Raw genomic sequence first — 19,941 nt, 5'->3', positions numbered from 1 at the left:
CTTTCCTTTCCTTTCCTTTCCTTTCCTTTCCTTTCCTTTCCTTTCCTTTCCTTTCCTTTCCTTTCCTTTCCTTTCCTTTCCTTTCCTTTCCTCACTATTTCCGCCCTGCCTCCCACACACTCACATTAATCTCACTATTTCATCTCTAATTGGACAGAGTTGAGTGGTGGAGGCTTCACGCGCACACACACACACACACACACACACACACACACACACACACACACACACATTTCACTGTCTAAAAACTTCCATCCGGCTGATTTACCGTGACTCCTGCCGCTGTCAGCTGCAACCCATCAGACCCAGACTCTGGCTCTCTCAGCCATCTCCCTGTTTCCTCATGTGGCTGTCAGCTCTGGTCTGATTGCAGCTCCCTTTTAGACTAAATGAAAAGCACAGGAACAGCCTGCATTTTGTGTCTCATTTCCTACCTGAACAACCATTTGTGGGTAAGGCTGCGTTTTACAGTTTTTTACAGACGCTAGGACACATTTCTCAATACTTAGGTCACGTTTGCAAAACTCCTCACACAGTGAGCACAACAGAAGTCTATGTGGGCTAAACTGAGGACCAGTTATCATTGTTTTGGCACAAAATGCATTCAATGACTACATCTCTCAAATTTCATGAATTATCTTCTCACTCAGACACAACAACTGCCAAAAATCTTTGTACGTACAGGACATTTTGCATGTGCTTACATACTGTTTTCAAAACTGTTAAACTTATGGCCAAAACAATAACACAATGCAAAACTTAAAAAGACAGCAAAATGCAACAGCAATATTTTATTGAAACATATTTTAAATCTAAAAATGCAGTTTAACCAGCCACAGCTGATTCTCATTGTAGATGAACATCTACACAGGTGTTACTCCTTCAATTTTTCAACTCCTTCAATTCTGGCAGCCAGAAGATTCTTTCCTAGGTGTGTTGCCCTAGATGACATAAGATGTGATGTGGATGAGAACCTGTGGCCAAATGGAGAAGACCGAGTAGATTAGCATTACTATTGTATGTGTATCAGTGGATGGTGTGTATACAAGTTTTGCATTGTGTTATTGTTTTGGCCATAAGTTTAACAGTTTTGAAAACAGTATGTAAGCACATGCAAAATGTCCTGTACGTACAAAGGTTTTTGGCAGTTGTTGTGTCTGAGTGAGAAGATAATTCATGAAATTTGAGAGATGTAGTCATTGAATGCATTTTGTGCCAAAACAATGATAACTGGTCCTCAGTTTAGCCCACATAGACTTCTGTTGTGCTCACTGTGTGAGGAGTTTTGCAAACGTGACCTAAGTATTGAGAAATGTGTCCTAGCGTCTGTAAAAAACTGTAATACTAGTACCATCAATTAAAAAATGACGTGCAAAAAAATAAAAATACATAAACAAATATTAACGAATTCTGCATGATGTCTGATTCATTCCAGTAACATATATTGAAATTATAAACAGAGATGTGTCCTTGTTTTACACAAGAAAACACTGTGTAATGCTACATGTTGTTAGTGTTTTTTAGGTCATTGTTTTGTGGGTGACAAAGTGTGTTTGTCGGCTGTCAACCTTTGCTAGTGTTCTGGAAGAATGAGTTTATTTGAGACCTGAATGAAGTGTTTTGGTAGTTGTAGTGCATTTTGAATGTGAAATGAACTGCTTTGCCAAGCTGACGGTCAGTTAGGAGGATTGTGTGAAGAGTTTTGCAAAAGTGGCCTAAGTATTGTGAAATGTGTCCTAGCGGCTGTAAAAAACTGTAAATGAAATGGTACTTATTGTTGTATTTTCTGCAGGCTACAACTTCACCTCAGATAGCGTGGCAAGCACTGAGAAAAAGATCCTAACCTACCACCGCATGGTGGAGGCCTATCGTTTCGCTTACGCAAAGAGAACCATGCTCGGAGATCGGAAGTTTCTCAACATCACAGGTGTAAGGTTATAGATTATACAATTATTAAAGGAGTTTTTGACATCACTTCTATAATGAAACAAATCAAACAAATAAAAAAAAAACCAATTGAAATTAATCCAAATTTGATGTTAGTCCTCCATGAGAGTCATTGTTCGACACTGTTTGAAAAGAGAAAAACAAAATTACCCTGCATATTCTGATTAGGCTAGAATCTTTAAAACCTGAGGACAGAATAATAGGAAACCTTTTTAGGTTTTGCATGTGTATAATTATAATATTTCTCCCCCAAAGCTCATCCAGAATATGACTTCACAATTGTATGCCGATGCCCTCCGTGAAAAGATTACCGATGAAACCACACATCACATGAACTACTACGAGCCGGAGTTTTATCTGCCTGAAAACTACGGGACCTCGCACCTCTCGGTAGTAGCTGAAGATGGAAGTGCTGTGGCTGCCACCAGCACTATCAACCTATAGTACGACTTCCTAACTGACACTTCATGAAGTTAATCACTCATGTGTGTACAAATTATGTGATTTCTTACTGGTTATTGAGTTTGTTTTTTGCAGTTTGGGCTCCAAAGTTATGTCAGCATCAACAGGGATCATTCTCAACAATGAGATGGACGACTTCAGCTCGCCTGATATCACAAACAGCTTCGGTGTGCCTCCTTCACCGAACAACTTCATCAGGCCAGGTAAGGTTATGGCCACCACGCTCGTACAGACTGAGAACACACATAAGAGGGCCTTAAAACCAGCGACTCTGCAAGACAGATGAGCTTTTTAATGACAGAGTGATTAAAAGTCATGCAGATGTCAGCCTGGTTATTGACTGAATAATATCTTGTGTGCATGCACATGAATCTGCTCTGACTCAGACATTCAGAAAGTAATTATTATCAACATATCATTTTAAAAAGGGAAACGGCCAATGTCTTCAATGTGTCCAACAATCCTTTTTGACAAAAGCACCAAAGTGAAGATGGTGGTCGGAGGTTCAGGAGGAACAAAAATCACCACCTCTGTTGCTCAGGTAAAATGCATACCTATGTAAAACACTCATTTCTACTCGTTAAATGTAGAAACTAATTAATAACTTGGTTTCTATTTAATACTTATTAGGTGATTCTAAACACCCTGTTCTTCAACTATGATCTGAAAGAAGCTGTGTTAGATCCAAGGGTCCACAACCAGCTGAGTCCTAACATCACTGTAGCGGAGCCTGGCTTTGACAAAGTGAGTGTCACAAGCAGTAAACAACAACTGGGCGGTGGTGTGGTGTGCAGGGAAACTATGTTTTATTCACAACCCTAAGAAACACTGTATAAACCAAAGTCATGACTAGAACTGGGAACACTGGACTGCAAGCAGAAACAATTACAGATGATTTCATGATTCTAGAGCCATACTTCTGTAATCAGATTACACAGAGAGGAGAAGAAGGGAGAGAGGAAGAGAAAACTGAAAACAAGAACAGTTTTAGGTGATATATTTGTACATCACAAATACAATGCTTGACAAATTTATTTTTTTCTGGTGTAAATTTACTACCACAGCTACTCTGAATTAGCAGTATTGGTAATCACAAAATTTCTCTGTTTCTGTTACAGTTAATCCACCAATCATAACGATATTTTAATGCAAAAATATAAGTGTTGCTGTTCTGAATTTTCTAATTCAGTTTGACTAAAAAGCAAAAAGAAAAAAAAAATGTAGCACACTTTTTTTTTATTGGCACCAGTACAATTATGAATTTCCATACCTGAAAGCACGGTGGCACGGTGGTTAGCACTGTTGCCGCACAGCAAGAAGGTCCTGAGTTCAATTCCAACATCAGGCTGGGGTCTTTCTGTGTGGAGTTTGCATGTTCTCCCCGTGTTTGCGTGGGTTCTCTCCGGGTACTCCGGCTTCCTCCCACCATCCAAAGACATGCAGCTTGTGGGGATAGGTTAATTGATTAATCTAAATTGTCACTAGGTGTGAATGCGAGTGTGAATGGTTGTCTGTCCCTGTGTGTTAGCCCTGCGACAGACTGGCGACCTGTCCGGGGTGTACCCTGCCTCTCGCCCTATGACGGCTGGGATGGGCTCCAGTGCCTGAAAAGGATAAGCGGAAGCGAATGGATGGATGGATGGATACCTGAAAAGAAAAAAATGTTTCAGTAATTGAGTTTTATGCTTGATTCCTTTCAAACTTCCACCCCTTTAAATTCTGCATCTGTTTTTTTTCTAAGAGCAGACACTGACTTCCTGGTCCAAAGATCGTTCATGCTTTATATTCTTATTCTTACATAGTTAACTTGGTTGCACTATTACATGTGGGGTGATTGCTGACCAGCACTCCAGTTCTCTTATTAAAAGTGCTCTTTACAAGTACAGTTTACAAGTACTGTGTAATGCAAAAAGTATTAAAATAATCCTCTCTACTCTCATGCAAAAACAGCAGTGTTAATGGACAAACACTGAACAGACAATCCCTCCCCACATGTTTACATGGCACGCCTAGTCAGTCATGTTTTTGTGCTTAGAGTCTGTCTTCACTCATGTTTTGGTTTCCAGGATGTCCTGGATGGTTTGGCAAGGAAGAACCATGAGACAGAACTCCTCACATCGACAGGAGCCGTGGTGCAGGCAGTACTGTGTCATGATGACAAGGTGTATGCTCAGTCCGATCCACGCAAGGGGGGGTATGCAGCAGGATACTGAAAGTTATAAACACACCTATGATTATGGAGAGATACTGTAGTTTTGTGAACCTTGACACCGGTGGGACAACCTCAAAGATTAGAAAGTTGATAAAGATTCAGCCAACATGGGCGTTTGTCTTGGGCACCAGTTGATTTGTACTGATTGTACAAAACAGCTAGTACCAGCTGTACAAGCCTTTAACCAGTACAAGCTATACTTTAACACTGAGTGCCTTGGCTGAGTCTTCTTAACTTCACATCATTCTAATGATCACATCAATCTAGTGAATAAAATCTTTTAAAAAAGATATCTTTTGTTATGTACTTTTAAATTAAAGAAATTTAAACAGTAAAAACAAACAAAACTGTTCAGACACCGAGCGCCTATGATTCAATCTATTTGTGAAGCACAGATTAGTAGATGTGTAAAGCAGTTTCCTGCTATTGTTTTGACACATGGCATCGACAAAACTGAGATCTGCTACTGTAATAAGAAACTGCAACACCTCGGGATCAAACATTTTCAAACACTGCACATAACAACATCCAGGAATCCCAAGTTCATTGGCTTTTAATGACCTCATAAAAACATTACAGCTGTTGCCGTCTATCTTCACCTTTCATTCAGCTAGAGTTACATAATAAGTTAAATACATAACAGTGTTAGATTAGATATATAGAAATAAATGGATTTGCTATGAGTGACTGGATCACATGTAATAGAACCAATGTTTCAAAACAAAGCTGGGACTTGTTCTCTGGACCTACCATATATTTATTGAAAAATAAATAAATTGCAACTTTTGAAGCCCAGAGCTGTGTAGTTTGGCTATTTCCATCTTGTTCTCTCTTTTAATTTTTTTTGTATCACTACTTGGATCATTAACTATGTTTACAATGTTAAACCATGACTCCATCTTGGTGTTTTGACACCAGATCTAATAAGTGAAGGATGGAACTGACAAAGACTGTGCACTCTTATCACTCAACAACTTGTTGCACAACATTCAGCCCAGTAGCTTACCCTGTTATATAGTTTATTAGACCAGAGCTGGGACCATAATTTACCAAATGAACATAATCCTGTATTGAATTTAGGTTGTGAATCTAGCGACTGACACCATCAAGTGTTTTCTGAGGTCATAAATCAAGTGCAGGGCTAGGTCAAGGTGTTATGGGGCCCTAAGCAGAATTTTATTAGGTGCCTAAACACATCACCTACCCCCCACATGGCACCATTAATTATTAACCATTCTCCTCATTTAATTGTTAATTGTGCATCTAAGACAACCATTACCATGGTGTACTACCGTGCAGGAAAGCAGTAAAATAAACCAGCAGACAAAAGTTACACAAATAAAGTTAACAATTTTTATTGACTTTGTACAAAAGGGCAAAACAATTACAATTTAACATAAGCCTAAATATTTTTTATTACATAAAAAACAAGGGCAAAAAAACAACCAAGTTTAATACAAACGTATGTAGGAAAACTTAATGTGATGTGTTCAAAATGAGGCAATGCAAGCCACAAACAAAATGAGACAACCTGTCAATACAGGATAGCCCATTAATATGTGACTAGCACTTCCTTAGTTCAGACAGCCATGGCAACGTTTCAGCCTAATCAGTAACAAGTCATATTTACAGTTTAACTTGTGTAGCAAGAGTCTAACTCTGACCATCTCAGACTAAATCTAAAACATAATTCATTAGTCAAATCAATGAGATTAATGGGAAACAATCCCGGCAGCTACAATATTTATCATCTTAAAGTTGAATCTCCCACTTTCAAAAGGGATAAACAATATAGTCCAAGGCCAGGGATAGCTATGCCACAAATCAGCTACACCCCACAGGCTGATAACCTCAACAGGGATCAGCTGTTGTTCTCCCATCCTGTACAGAGTAGTCCAGCAACCACTCCAGGCTCAGCAAGACAATTTTTTGCATGCGAGTGCAATCAAATACACCTGTCATCAATGAACCCAACCCAATTGCAGCCATTGTGAAACACAAAACCACTCCCAAATTAGTGCCCATTTCCTTGCATCAAATATTGAGGTGCCTCGATGGTGCGAGTACCATTCATATAACGATGAATGTTATTCAGCAACATCAGACGTGATGACCAGATCTGTTTGTAAGGCTGTGAACAGACTAGTGAGCTAAAGATAACGTTTCCAGCCATGATTTCTGTGGTTTCCACACAACGTAAACTAACCTCGTCATGCACTGAGTGAAATGAAGGCCACTTTCATGCCTCTGTTTAACTAACATCACGGTCAGTGAGTGTTTATGATACCAGACTGTAATTACTCATGGAAACATCCTTTTTCTGCTACTTTTTTCCTTCCTCTGTTTTTCTCTTTTTCACTTTTCACCCCCAGAGGAATAAATCACTTTTGTCATGATCTACTTGCACACAGTTACAGTAAACAAGACCCCAGCTGTGACACTGGCAGTGGAAATCTTTGCTTTTTTCTTCGTCCCAGAATTTCATCTCTGCTTATTGCAGATGATGTAGTTCAGCAGTTCACACGCACTGGAGCAGTTTGCGGCCAAGAGTGATGCGGCGGGAACAAGAATTAGCACCTCCAAGTCTGATGCCATGGTCCTCAGCCAGGGAAGGGTGGAGTGCTCACTCTGGGTCAGTGATGAGATGCTGCCACAAGTGAGGGGAGGGGGGAGCAAGTGATTGACAGACGGACTGGGGCGGCATCTGCAGTGATGCACACACTGTACTGGTCCATTGTGGTAAAAAGAGAGAGGAGCATGACGATTTACGTCCCTACCTCATAGTCACGAGCTCTGGATAGTGACTGAAAGAACGAGACTGCAGATAGAAGTGGTGTAAATGAGCTTTCTCTGAAGTGTGGCTGACATCTTTCTTAGTGATAGGCTGAAGAGTTTAGACATTTGAAAGGGGCTCAGAGTAGAGCTGCTGCGCCTCTGTGTCGACAGGGTAAATGATTAGTAATGGCAAATGACACCTTTGTACTCCAACTGACCACTTTACATGACTTGCCGACTCATACAAGCACTTCTTTCTATGCTTTATCTACATAAGTGCTTTCTATCTAACATTCAAACACACTCATATGCTGATGGATCCATCGGAGAGGAACTTGGGGCTAGCATCTTGCCCAAGGACATTCTGAGGTACTGTCTGAGTTGCGGCACCTATCCTTCAGGAGAATACTGCAAGTGCTACCTGTAGTGTATTGGTGAGCATACATGGATGCGAGTGTGCCATGACGTTAGCGGCAGCACACAACGTGACCAACGTGGCAGGTCTTTAGGATGACTTATGTGGACACTGAACAATTTCAAAGGGTCTATACTCCTGTAAGGTAACACATAGCTTCAAACATTTAAAAGACAAATTCATCTCTATCCTCTCTTCTCACAAAGGGACCAAAACTTGCCAACTTGTATAAGTGAAAACTGCTTTTGGAGCCAGCCTCAAGAGGCCGTTTGAAGTCCTTGCCTGTAACTGTAACTTGCTTGTACTTGTTTCTCTGCATGCAAACATATTGACTACCACTAGCTTACAGCTTCAGTACAGCGGAGGCGAGGTCTTTAACTTTCATTAAACTACAATGGGCACACAAAGCAGGCTAATATCCCCATTCTGACAGTTACAGTTACATCAGAAAAAATGTTTGGCCGCTGAAATATTCCCGCTCCTGGAACAAACCTCGGACGCAGTGCTATTTTTCACAACGTTGCTCAAGGCTGGATAAAAGCCAGTGGTTTTATTTTACATAAATAAAGCCAAATGTCTCCTGCAGGGGGAAATAGGGGGAGAACTACCTGCCGAGAGGTATGATTTAATGTCTGTGTGCGCGTAGTTATTAAAGTGAGACTCATTCGCATTGCAAAATCCATGTTGATGCTCGAATTCTTTGATGTAAGCCTCAGAGAGAAGATCATTTTTCACAAAGATATCTTCCTACACATACAGGCTCTTACTGAACCTGACCTAATTTATGTTTTTTTTTTGTTTTTACATATTTTAAAAGAAAAGAAGAAAAGAACAAAAATAGAAGAACTATAAAAAATGTGTAATGACTGTACTGTGGCGAGTAAGACAGTGCTGCGGTTTTTTGTTTCGTTTTTTCCACTCCAGATATTCCACGTACATTTTATGTTTTACCTGAACAGTTGGTCTTGATTGTTATATAATGTTATGATGTAATGACCTCTCGCCTGAGATTTGAGATATGTATTTTTGACTTTTATCGCTCTCTGTTATCTGGTGTTTGGGCACTCTCTCACCTGTGAACCATTACCATCCATTGGCGGTTTTGCCAGTAGTGGCAGAAGCAGGTGTAGAGTTACAGTAATTGGGGGGAAAGTGCAATCCCACCATGTGTGCCAATATTACATTTAACATACCACAATTTTATTTGAATTCACAATTATTTTACTTTTATTATCCTGAGCTGCTACCTCCTGTGCTTACAGCTGCTCTGAGAAGAAGCTGCAAAAAATTAAAAATAAATAAAAAATCTAAAAATTTTCCTTCAGGGCCCAATTAAGCAAAGTCTCACTTCCACATATGATTAAATTCAAAGTTATGCAACTCAGACCAATTGACTAACCCTCTAGGCTAGGAAAGAAAAAAAATCCCAATTCTCTGTGTATATCAGAGTCTACATGTAGTTTTAATTTGACTCATTGCCTCGAATGGCATTGTGACAAATGCATATAATGACACAGAAGCTGACATAATAAAAGCATCAAACTACTGTTAAGATAATTTGCCTCATCAAAGGACTTTGTGAGCGAAAGTGTGCTGAATCATCACAGGATTATTTAACCGCTCCGCTCTGAGAGAGAAAGACAATTTCTGCACCCTTTAAAGTGATGGCTCACTTTAAGTGGTTGTTATTTATACAAAGAGGGCAAGATCGTGGCACTAAAGTCGTGAAGTTGCAACTTATCCAGATTAACTCATTTGTCATACAACAAAAGACAGTGGTGCTTCACACGGAGTAAAATTTGCATGTTCTCATAACTCTCATCTAGAGCCTCAAAGGAGAACGGAGCAGAATCCACTTAAGAAATCATTACTAATTCATAAGTTTCTCTGCTGAAATGTATCTCATTACTGCTTTCTTTGTTCCACTGCTGCTCTGTATAAACGCATAAGGCAAAAGGGGAAAGCACCAAATAGAATTAATCCCATCATACTGTACTAACAACCAGGAATATGTGTTTAAAGAAAGAGTTTGTGGTTTAGAAGGATTTTTATTACAAACAATACAAAATATGTTCATAAAACATAAAAAACCAAAATATTCGAGGTGTGTTAAAATATATAAAGTACATTTTTGGGGGAGGCTTTTTTTTGGATTAGGTTATTTCACATAGAGTAACACATTTAAGGTCACAGTAAAAGTTCCTTGTTGAGGAAGCTGCCAGGATGTCACTTTAAAAAGGTTATATGGCTCATCTTGAGTTAAGATTTCTTACAAAGAATTACATGTTTCAATAACTGATTTAGCAGACACACTCAGTGCACATTTCTCCAACAGTGCATGAAATCAAATACGAGCACCTTTGTGGCTGGAGTGATCATTTGTGTATCCGTTGGTCAGATATTAACATTTCAGTTTAGCTCCCTACTCTTGCTGAGGACACGTAGGCAACACTAAAAGTAGCTGTGACGAGGCAGGCGGCCCGTGCGGTCGACCAAAAGCAGTTTTCAAACAGTCAGTGTGGCCGGCTGAATTTTGTGACATTGGTTTTTGACAAACCAATAAAAGTCATCGTCCTCTTTGACTACTGTCATCGAGGCTAGTGCCATAAAAACGAACAAGTGCGTATGTACTTAAGACGGAGCATTTCAAACATTCACAACCCTTCAGAGACCGCTTTCCTAGCTGAACGTTGTCCTGAACTTTCTGTAGCTGTGCATGCTCCCGGTACACACAGCGACTGTATTTTCTTATCTCATGTTTTTATGGGAATTCTCAATGACTGCATAAAAAAAGAAACATACAGAAACTTGTCAACGCCCGCTGAAGGTAGAAAGGTTGACACATGGATGAAAGCAAAGTTCACTGGAAACGGTGTGTCACATATATTACATCATCTCAGGGCACTTTTCTGCAATAGCTCAATGGTGCTCGACTGGAAACAAACTCCACCTGTGTGTGCCTATTTCCTAATATCTACATAGATGTAGTTGATGAATAGAAATTTAAACACCCTTATATTTATATATTTAGTGCAGATTTCACCTCAACATAAATTGGGTTTCTATAGCCTGGAGTGATTGGATTTGAAGCAATTATAAATTGGAGTTATCCTCTAAGGTGAGTAGTTTCCTGATTGGTCCAGTTGGATGGAGCCACAGCACCTTTTGTTCACCTTTTATTTGTCAGTGTTTCCGCACATATGGTTACTTTTAATGCTGAAGGGTCAGTTAGTCTAAAGGGCAGAGATAAGTGGAAAGGTCACGCATCCTTGTGGTCAGTATCCAGCTGACATTCCCATCTTCCTGCTGTCAGACACAGCAGCAATGCAGTTGTTCTCCTTTTCCACAGCATTGACCACATTGAGAAAGTATTGCCACTTCCCGGTTTTGTGTTTAAGCTGTTCCTTTAAGCCTTTTGACACAGACTGAGGGTACACAACACACACACAGACAAAACATTAATACTACTTATCCTTAAGAGATTACAGAAAAATTAAATCTGCCTTTGTAGGATTATGGACCGCTAATCTTCTTCAGAATCCATTATTACAGATGATTTTTTTCTGATAGACAGTCTAGTGAATTTGAATATCATTAATGGATAGCAAGGATAAAGGGAAGTACTTCACCTCATCAAAACCAGGTTCAAAATTTACGTCGTTCTTTGAGTCGATGAAGATTATGCGCTCAGTAATGGCATCTTTCAAGCTCATCCCCAGCCACTGGTGATTTATTATAGACTGCAAGGATAAAAGAACTGTGAGTAAACAAACAAAGAAGTATACAAACAAGGAAACAAATAGAGTTTTTAATTATTGAATTACCAAGGCCATTGCCGGCGTAATCAGGCTTCCTCCCGATCCACCAATTATGAGAAGACCCCCAGACTTTGACTCCAGTATCACTGGACTCATTGAGGATGGAGGTCGTTCGCCTACGTAAAGATAAAACATCAGATGGAAATCAGACTCGGTGATGAGATCGTGAAACGTCTGTAATTTAGTTGTCGTATATAACTTCACCTGCCCTCAGTGTGTCTGCTCTCCCGCAAAAGTCAGCCAGCTCATTGTTGAGGATGATGCCTGTACGTGGAGAGTAAATCATTCCTCCAAATCTACAGAACAAAGGGTACTCAGTCAGCTGAGGGGATGATGGATACACCCAACATTAGTATGTTTGCTATAACACAACTCTTCCTGCTCACACTTGGTTTATGGTGCTTGTGGCAGAGACGGCCAGGCCATCTTCATCCAGGACAGACACGTGTGTCGTCCCAGTGTGATCTGAAGAAGGTGCGACGTTGTAGTAAGAGTTGTCATGGGTCATGTTTGACGAAATCATCTTCCTGATGCGATCAATGAAGGTGGGATCAATCAAGTGCTCTGCACACTAAAAGGAGAGCATCATTAAACATTTCCAAGATATCCCAGATATTACTGGTTTGAGATGTAGAAACCCCATCCTAAAAGTTGGGATGCTTTATAAAAGGTTTCGAAAGACACATTGAAAGTGTCATAAACCCACATTTTGTTCACAGCAGAACACATGTCAAATGTTTAAAGTGAGAAAATCTACTATTATTAAAAAAAGAAAGAGGTAATTTAGAAATTGATGTCAGCAACACGTCTCAAAAACGTTGAGAGAGGGCCGTGTTTACCACTTCTTCTTTTATCAATAGTCTGCAAACATCTGGAACTGAGGAGACCAGCTGCTGGGCTCCTCAGTTCATCTGTACCTTCTGTAGATGGATTGTTTTCATTTCCATCAATCAATGCAAAGTCCCTTCATTCTTAACATATTATAGATATTCATCTTGAGTTTTTTGAGCAGTGAATATAAATAATATAATAAAATATAAAATACATGAAATAATACATAATATATACCTAGACTTTAGAATTCAATTTCTTGCCCTTGTATTAAAACTGTCCCCAGTTCCAATAAGAAAAAAGATATTTCAGATCCCAACCTTGCCGTTATTAAACTTTGGATCACAAATGCTCTTCTTCTGTCCATTAGCAAATTTAACTGCCTCTATAAAATGATGGTACATCTCAATCTTCTTGTCACCAACCAGAGAGTTTGGCGTCAGCGAGAACCCTGCAGAGAAGACAGTGATAATGTTTTTAAGCTTTTGTGAGCTAAGAACTGTTTAACTGTTTCTTTAAATTGAAATTTCATCCAGCTGTTACAGCGGAAAAAGAAAATCACACAAAACACGACACCTTCCATGAGTTTGAGAATGAAGGCAAGCAGGGCGCCTCCAGCAGGGGGTGGAGGGATGTAGAGTTTAGCATCTCCCAAAGGAACAGTCCAAGCATCTTGGACCTGCACCTGGAATGACCTCAAATCCTCTATAGTCAAGGTCCCACCTGAGACAGACACACAGAACGTATATAACAAACTTTGCCCTAAATTAGATTAAAAATTTTTCATAACACTGAGTAAAAGTCATTTTTCCATTCCATTTAATTCCTTTTCAAACACAAACCCTCAGGCTGCTAATGCTGACATTGCACCAACCTGCAGCTGTTATGTCTTGGATTAAGTCATGCCCTATCTTGCCAGTGTAGAAATCCTCTGCTCCTTTCTCTGCAATGGTTTCCATGGTTTCTGCAAGTTTGGAAAACTTTACGATTTCGCCTGTGCTCAGAACAGTTTTGTTCTTGTGGCAAAAAATTTCACTGTAAAAAAGAAAAGAAAACACAAACTAAGCAAAAAGGAGAGCAGAGAAAAAGAGACAGAGAGCTGTCAAAACCAAAAACTGATGAAGGGTCAAAGCACTACACCCTGTGCATCCTAACAACATTGCACAGCTAAACCGCTTCTGCAAAGAAGAATGGATCGAGATCGCCCTGTGTGGGATCTGCAGCTATTAGAAATCTTTGCTTTAGAACTAAGTAACTCTTTTTCTACTTCTTATTTATTACCTAATCCTACCAGGATTATAAATGTTCAGATATAAAGACGGAGATTTTAAAAAATTACTTCTTAGTCCACTGAGATGAAGTGCTTGTTTAAACTTGTGACAAAGATGGAGACCATCTAATTTTTGGGCAGACAGAGAAGACGGTTTGTTAGGCTCACTGCAGTATAAACTGAAGCCAGGTTGATTAGTGGCACGCTGCATTGATTGAATAGGAAATTAACACAGCGCAGTCACAGTTCAGGGAAATATTCTTCAGTGGAACTGATAGCTGACAGTTTATCAAGTCCCTTTTAGTTATTTTTCTTGTGCTCTTAGGTCTCAGAAAATTCAGAATATTAAACTAAATAAAAAAAAACAACAATCCAAGCACAACAGAGGAGCCAGGAAGTTGAGGGAGATTCAGACAAGACCAGACAAAAACTCACTAAATACATAACACGGAATATGGGATTGAAACAAAATGACAGAAACCACACTTTAACTTTAAACAGGAAGTAAACTGAAGGACACAGCACAAAGCTGATAATGAAAAGAAAACAAAAACAAAACTGGATCATAAAGTCGGTGGCTCTGTTTGGAAGAACTGATTGCACTTTGGCATTAGAAGCAGCCATTTTCATTCTTGCACCCAAAATGTCCTTTTCACTGGTCTTGATTAGAAAAACATTTTCAGTTTAAAAGCTGATTAGACGAGGCATTTCTAACTCTGAAAAGAGAGCTCCAGAAAAATGGCTAATCACCATATTTGTTACCACATTAGATCTTGAATGCATTAGGAATGCAACATGCTGATCAAATGGCGCTGACGTGAATGCCCTGAAAGCGCTGCTGAGGCAGCATATATCACTGAGACCCAAATCAAAAGAAACTCTGGATAAACAAGACTCGTCATTGACCCTAGAGCCGAGTGTGTGCCTCAACCACCCACACGCACAAAATTGTACTCAATCCATCAACCCTCTTACAGATTGAGATACTGACAAACACAAAGATAATCATTCCTTTTCAGCAAACACACCTTTTTAAATGACTGACTCAGCTAAAATCTACCCTGAGGGCAGTGAGTCGAAGCAGGTTTGCCTCTGATCATCTAAGCAGTGCTCCATAATTTTACCTATTAGTTTAAAAGCTTTCCGAGATTACCTTACAGTAGAATTGGGTCACTTGGTGTTTACTACAATTTTTTTTTATCTTCAATCTCACAGGAATCCAGATTTGCACCTGACAGTGATGCACTTTTTAAAGATCCAAGTGCAATAGGTTTTCTAATCACCACTTATTTTCCTCTGATTCCCTTCGCTATCGTAAACATTAAAAAACTCTGTTTGTGCACACACTTTTGGCCCGGCATCCAAAAAGGAAATGCAATCTTTCAGGTATTCCCCATGATACCTGAGTCCTGGCTGCGTCTCACAAACATTTTTTGGATGAAGGTTAATGCTACCTTTGTCTCTGAGCTGGTAAATCCTGGTCCTGAGTCACGTTAAGAAAAACAATGTGCACTCTTATGTCATTAAAAATAACAATGCTTCACTGAGAACAATGAGTGTGGTGCCTGGCCTAAACTATTACGCAATGTGTAAAGTTAAATTCTCTTTGAGATGTTACATAAAACTATCACAAAATTAGTATAACCAGGGATTTACAGGAGAGGCCTTCGCTCCAGGAATTCTGCAGTGACAGCTGCATGAAATAGGCTCCAGCTAGGATTACAAATGCTTTTAGTTCATTGGTGCCATCAAACATGTGACTTAAAACACAATTTTTTCTTTGCAAGCATTATTAATTAAAAAAAAAAAAAAATCTTAAGTCACAGAGGAGTAATTGAAAAGCTGTACCAGAGAGACGATGTTTGTATGTTTCTTTTCACAAAGGACACGATTTGTCCCAGATAGGGTGACAGAGGGATGCCCTCCCTAGCCAGTTTAATTGTTGGTTCAAAAAGCCTGGCCCAGGGCAGCTTCCCGTACTGTTTGTGAATTGCCTCATAGCCTCGCAGCTCTCCGGGAACGCCGATCCACTGGCTGCCTTCAATGTAAAAATGAGAAAAGTAGTGCAGGTAAATTAGACTAATGGTGGAAAACTGTTTGCAAAATATGACAAAATGTTAATTGATAAGGAAGATCTAACCTTACCAGCACAACTAGAGCACTAACAACTTAAGCTACAATCACTGTATAAACAATACATAGTGATACTAAGTACATAAGTGGATAAAAACGGCATCTTTTAAAATTAAATAAATGAATTTCTGTAAAGTGAGAAACCACGAGGACAAAATCTGTAACTGGATATTGATAAGTGCTGTAAATCTACCTACCTGTGGAAAAACTGAAGAAAGTGGGACACTCCTGTAACAGGTTCTGTCTGAATGACTGTGGGACAGTTTCTCTGAAGTTGTAGACTTTAATGTTGCCTTAAAATAGATGAGAAATCCAATTGGTTGGTCTAATCAATCACTGCTGTGGAGAAATACAATTTACGAAACACGTATCAGTAGAGGACTTACCTTTCTTATCTCTTATAGTTATTATAGAGCCCCCTCCAATCCCCATGCTCTGAGGATTGACCACAGATGTGCACAGAAGAGCTGCAATGGCGCCATCTACTGCTGATCCACCCTGCTGAAGCATATTCCTGGAAGAGGGTTTCATTTTATTTATGGGAAATGTGTAAACACTCATTGCACACGCTCCGACTTACACGTGGCTTTAATTATTGAACCTGGTGTTTGAGTACTTGAAGATGCCACAGTACGGTGACGGCTGCCAGTGGGCATGTTCGAACCACATCCTGCTGTTTGAGGTTGACCTCAGGTAACATACCAGGAAGTCGCTGACCATAGTGGTGTTCTTTCTTTTCTTTCTCTTCTTTTTTTATTTGACTCATAAGGTAACCTGGCTCTAAAAAAAGAAATGTAACTCACATTTCTCACTCGGATTATCTAAGTTAGCTGTGACATAAACAACTTAATCCTGACTGGACCGTATTTGAATAGCCCTGAATGGGCCCTTTCACCAGTAGCCTGGCGTGAGATCAAGTGTAGTCACTGAGCTACAAGAGGAAGCACTGTTGGGAATGTTTTGCTTCTGATGGTCAGTGAATAATTAAGGTCTGACCGAATGAGTGATTATCTTACAAATCTGTGAGCATAAGTAACACAGAGCCGGCAACCAAAGGAGCTTTACAATGAAACATGAGTTGGGAAAAATTGGGGATGTTCACGGGGTGGGGGAGCTGAAAGGATTTTGGAGGTTTGAAAACTCAAACTGAAACTTGATAGCTCATCTGTCCGCAGTGAGTGTTGGTGCACACACAGACATATAAAGAGCTCTATTTGTCGCCCATCTACTGTAGAAGAACAAGGTCAGTATGATTAAACAACAAAAAGCTGATGTGTTTCAGGTTTCTTTGATTACTTGAAGTTGTGTCCTGTTGGCACAGTGCCCGGTGGTTTTACCTGCCTGAACAAATTTAGTGTGTTGGCTTTGAAGTGGGAAATGAACCCTCTTTAAACTTTGGCAGAGAACAGACAGAGATATATCTATCTGCAGGAAGCAGGAAAGGGTATGCTCACATCTAGTCGGGTGGGATGGGGGGGACAATAAAATAATCTGCTGAGCTTTATTTGCAGTTACTGTGTTGATTGATTAATGGCTTGCTCACTGCAGAACAAATAACTCAACCACAGAGTGCATTAGAGAAACAGCTCAGACCTTCACTGCCCAGTCAGAAAAGCTAATATCAGTTACTGAGTTTTTCTTTTACAGTTACAAGCACAAGTACTGAGGTACAGTGTGCTGCATGCTTACTGATCTGCAGGTCTTATCTCTGTTCTTCACTGCCTATTAAATCTCTTAAACAGCTTATCACATTGCTCGGTTCAGCTTTTTTCTTTAGAGTTGGAAGGTCCAGTCTAATAGTTCTGTCAAACAGTACTGTGAATTGTTGCCATGCAGCACTGGGTAAGCGCTACAGGTCAGTTAATTTGTGAAGCACCCTGAGGGTAGAAAGTTGCAGTGGTATGCATTGTTTGAGCTTCTGACTGTGAGGCTGGAGTTGTTTTGCTGCTACTAGTGAGTAGTTTTGGTTTGGCGATAGAGGTGTTTTTCTTCTGTGTAACCATCTCCTCCAAGTTGTACAGTCTATTTTTTAAAATTTTTATTTATTTATTTATTTTCTTTACTGTTGGCTGACAGATTGCTGAGTGGGACAAGGTGCACACTGGCTCCTCATGGAGTGCCAGCTGGGTTCAGAAGGAAGCATGCACAGTCTTACTGAATATAACATGAACGAAAGCATGCTTAAAATGAAAATACTGTATCTAAGATCTATAAACACACACACACACACACACACACACACACACACACACACACACACACACACACACACACACACACACACACACACACAATAAAATCATAATTAAAAACCTCCTTACTATTTCTAAAAAGAATTAGTATAAAAGACAAAATCCAGTCGAATTCAATACTTTGTTTTTCTTCCAGCTTTAGCTTTCCACTATAGAGAGGACTTTAATAGACAAAAACGTACCTGCCAATCTCCGAGCAAATCCGAGAGTCTGCGGCCACCGCCGCTTGCTTGAAGCTGCCGCTGGAACATCTTACGCCCAGAAACGAGGTGAAGCACAGGCACAAGAGCGTAACGATGCAAATAAAACCGATCAAAATAAAGCACCACAGCACCCAGGGCTTATATTTGGCCATTTTGACTTTCTGAGGGAAAAACCTTGCGCCGAAGGAACTTGTTCTTGCTGCCACTAAGTGTGCGCGAGGTCTGCCCAATGATCCAGACGTGGATTACCTCCCTCCCTGCCTCCACCAGCCTCTTTTAAGAAATGGCTAAACTGAAACTGAAGATAGGACCGGATGAGTAGTACAATGACTACAGCATGCCACTAAACCTTAATTGTCCTTCTTATATCATGTTAAAATCTCACGAGGGACTTAGCTGTGATTTCCAGGGTGATTTCCATTCGACTCATTGACGTCAATGTCGATAAATGATCTAAAGATGCGACGTTAAAAATAAATTTGTACCCTCTCACTCTCTAAAGCATCCCACCCTGACCCTCAGTGTGAAAAACTAGTTTCCTGCTGTCAGACATCCACCACACTGTCTGATGTGAACTCTGTGTCAGCGACCCAGCTGTGACACTGGGGTATTTAAAGAGAGATATCGCAGATGCTGAACTCATCTGCATTAAGACCACAGCAGGCTCCCACTTGTTTTTTTAATTGCGCCATCGTAACTGACCTCTGGATGGTAAGACATTGTAAGACAAATTAAACAGCAACCTGTAATGGTTTTACGCAAGAGGAGTCTACAAGAAAAAGCGAACCGAGGGGCGCACAGACTGTGAGACAGGAAATAGGACACATAGATTAATAAGAAAAATAGATTAGTAAGAAAAACCCTGCACCAAAAAACACACAAAACCCCCCCAAAACAAAACAAAAACCAACCAACCAAACAAATAAACAAAACCACAACAACAACAAAACAAAACAAGGATGACTTTCAAGGAGTACACAGCATTCAGATTAGTAAAACTCTAACACCTATTTATCAGATTACATGTTAGGTAAACAGTTTATTCATAGTTTACTTTCTCATGACGTCATTTCCTCCACCTTATCTATCAGTTCGTTTAGAGAAGGCTCATCATGAGAGACGTTACGAAAGCTCTCTCAGTTGTTTACAGAGTTTAAAAGACGTATAAACATTTTTTTTAAATAAAAAAAATAATCACTGGGAATCTGTTCTTGTTTTCATTTTCATTGCTCAAACATTAGATAGTTTTCGATATTTTATTGTCTTTTTATTGATTTCATTTTATTATAGGTGTCTGCAATAGTTCTCATGTAAAGGTGGGAAGTAAGTATGTCACACAGCGGAAATTTGTGTTTTTATGTTTTATCAATCTGTGTATTGGTACATAGTGTTGATTTTATTTGCATGATTTTATAGTGATATTTATATTGCATGTTTGTTTGTTGATATTTATACTGCATGGTTTTATCCTCATATTTATATTTGTGTTAATGTTGTACCATGTTCCTTTAACCCACTGTGGACTAAACAGATAATTGTAGGCACCTGTGAGGTGGGGGCGTTCCCCAAGGTGGCCTATCAGCCGCCAGGTCGACCTGTTAAAGGTGATGGTGAGCGCAGAGA

General features: G+C 39.8%; 2 protein-coding genes across 3 annotated transcripts in view; one reads left to right on the top strand and one right to left on the bottom strand.

Annotated features, from left to right (window-relative positions):
- Positions 1-5,436, top strand: part of ggt1b (gamma-glutamyltransferase 1b) — a 9,186-nt gene extending 3,750 nt beyond the window's left edge. For both annotated transcript variants that reach the window (XM_005934641.2, XM_042225787.1), the window contains 6 exons: positions 1,793-1,929; positions 2,203-2,390; positions 2,485-2,612; positions 2,838-2,950; positions 3,040-3,153; positions 4,476-5,436. In XM_005934641.2, the coding sequence (XP_005934703.1) occupies positions 1,793-1,929; positions 2,203-2,390; positions 2,485-2,612; positions 2,838-2,950; positions 3,040-3,153; positions 4,476-4,622 (827 nt within the window). In that variant the 3' untranslated portion in view covers positions 4,623-5,436. The remainder of the gene's footprint in view (positions 1-1,792; positions 1,930-2,202; positions 2,391-2,484; positions 2,613-2,837; positions 2,951-3,039; positions 3,154-4,475) is intronic.
- Positions 5,437-5,980: 544 nt separating this feature from the next.
- Positions 5,981-18,851, bottom strand: ggt5b (gamma-glutamyltransferase 5b). The gene is made up of 12 exons (XM_005934640.3): positions 18,298-18,851; positions 16,250-16,377; positions 16,061-16,156; positions 15,579-15,768; positions 13,335-13,495; positions 13,037-13,183; positions 12,781-12,911; positions 12,016-12,200; positions 11,834-11,925; positions 11,636-11,745; positions 11,441-11,551; positions 5,981-11,236 (listed from the first exon to the last, which is right to left on the bottom strand). Exons 1-12 carry the CDS (start codon positions 18,468-18,470, stop codon positions 11,087-11,089), a joined length of 1,674 nt encoding a protein of 557 aa, XP_005934702.1. The 5' UTR covers positions 18,471-18,851; the 3' UTR covers positions 5,981-11,086.
- Between the last annotated feature and the right edge of the window lie 1,090 nt (positions 18,852-19,941).

This window comes from Haplochromis burtoni, unplaced genomic scaffold (genome assembly GCF_018398535.1).
Source record: "Haplochromis burtoni strain Fernald_Lab_line unplaced genomic scaffold, NCSU_Asbu1 Contig_182, whole genome shotgun sequence".
NCBI classification, from domain to species: Eukaryota; Metazoa; Chordata; class Actinopteri; order Cichliformes; family Cichlidae; genus Haplochromis; species Haplochromis burtoni.
This window is presented reverse-complemented; position numbering and strand designations above follow the sequence as displayed.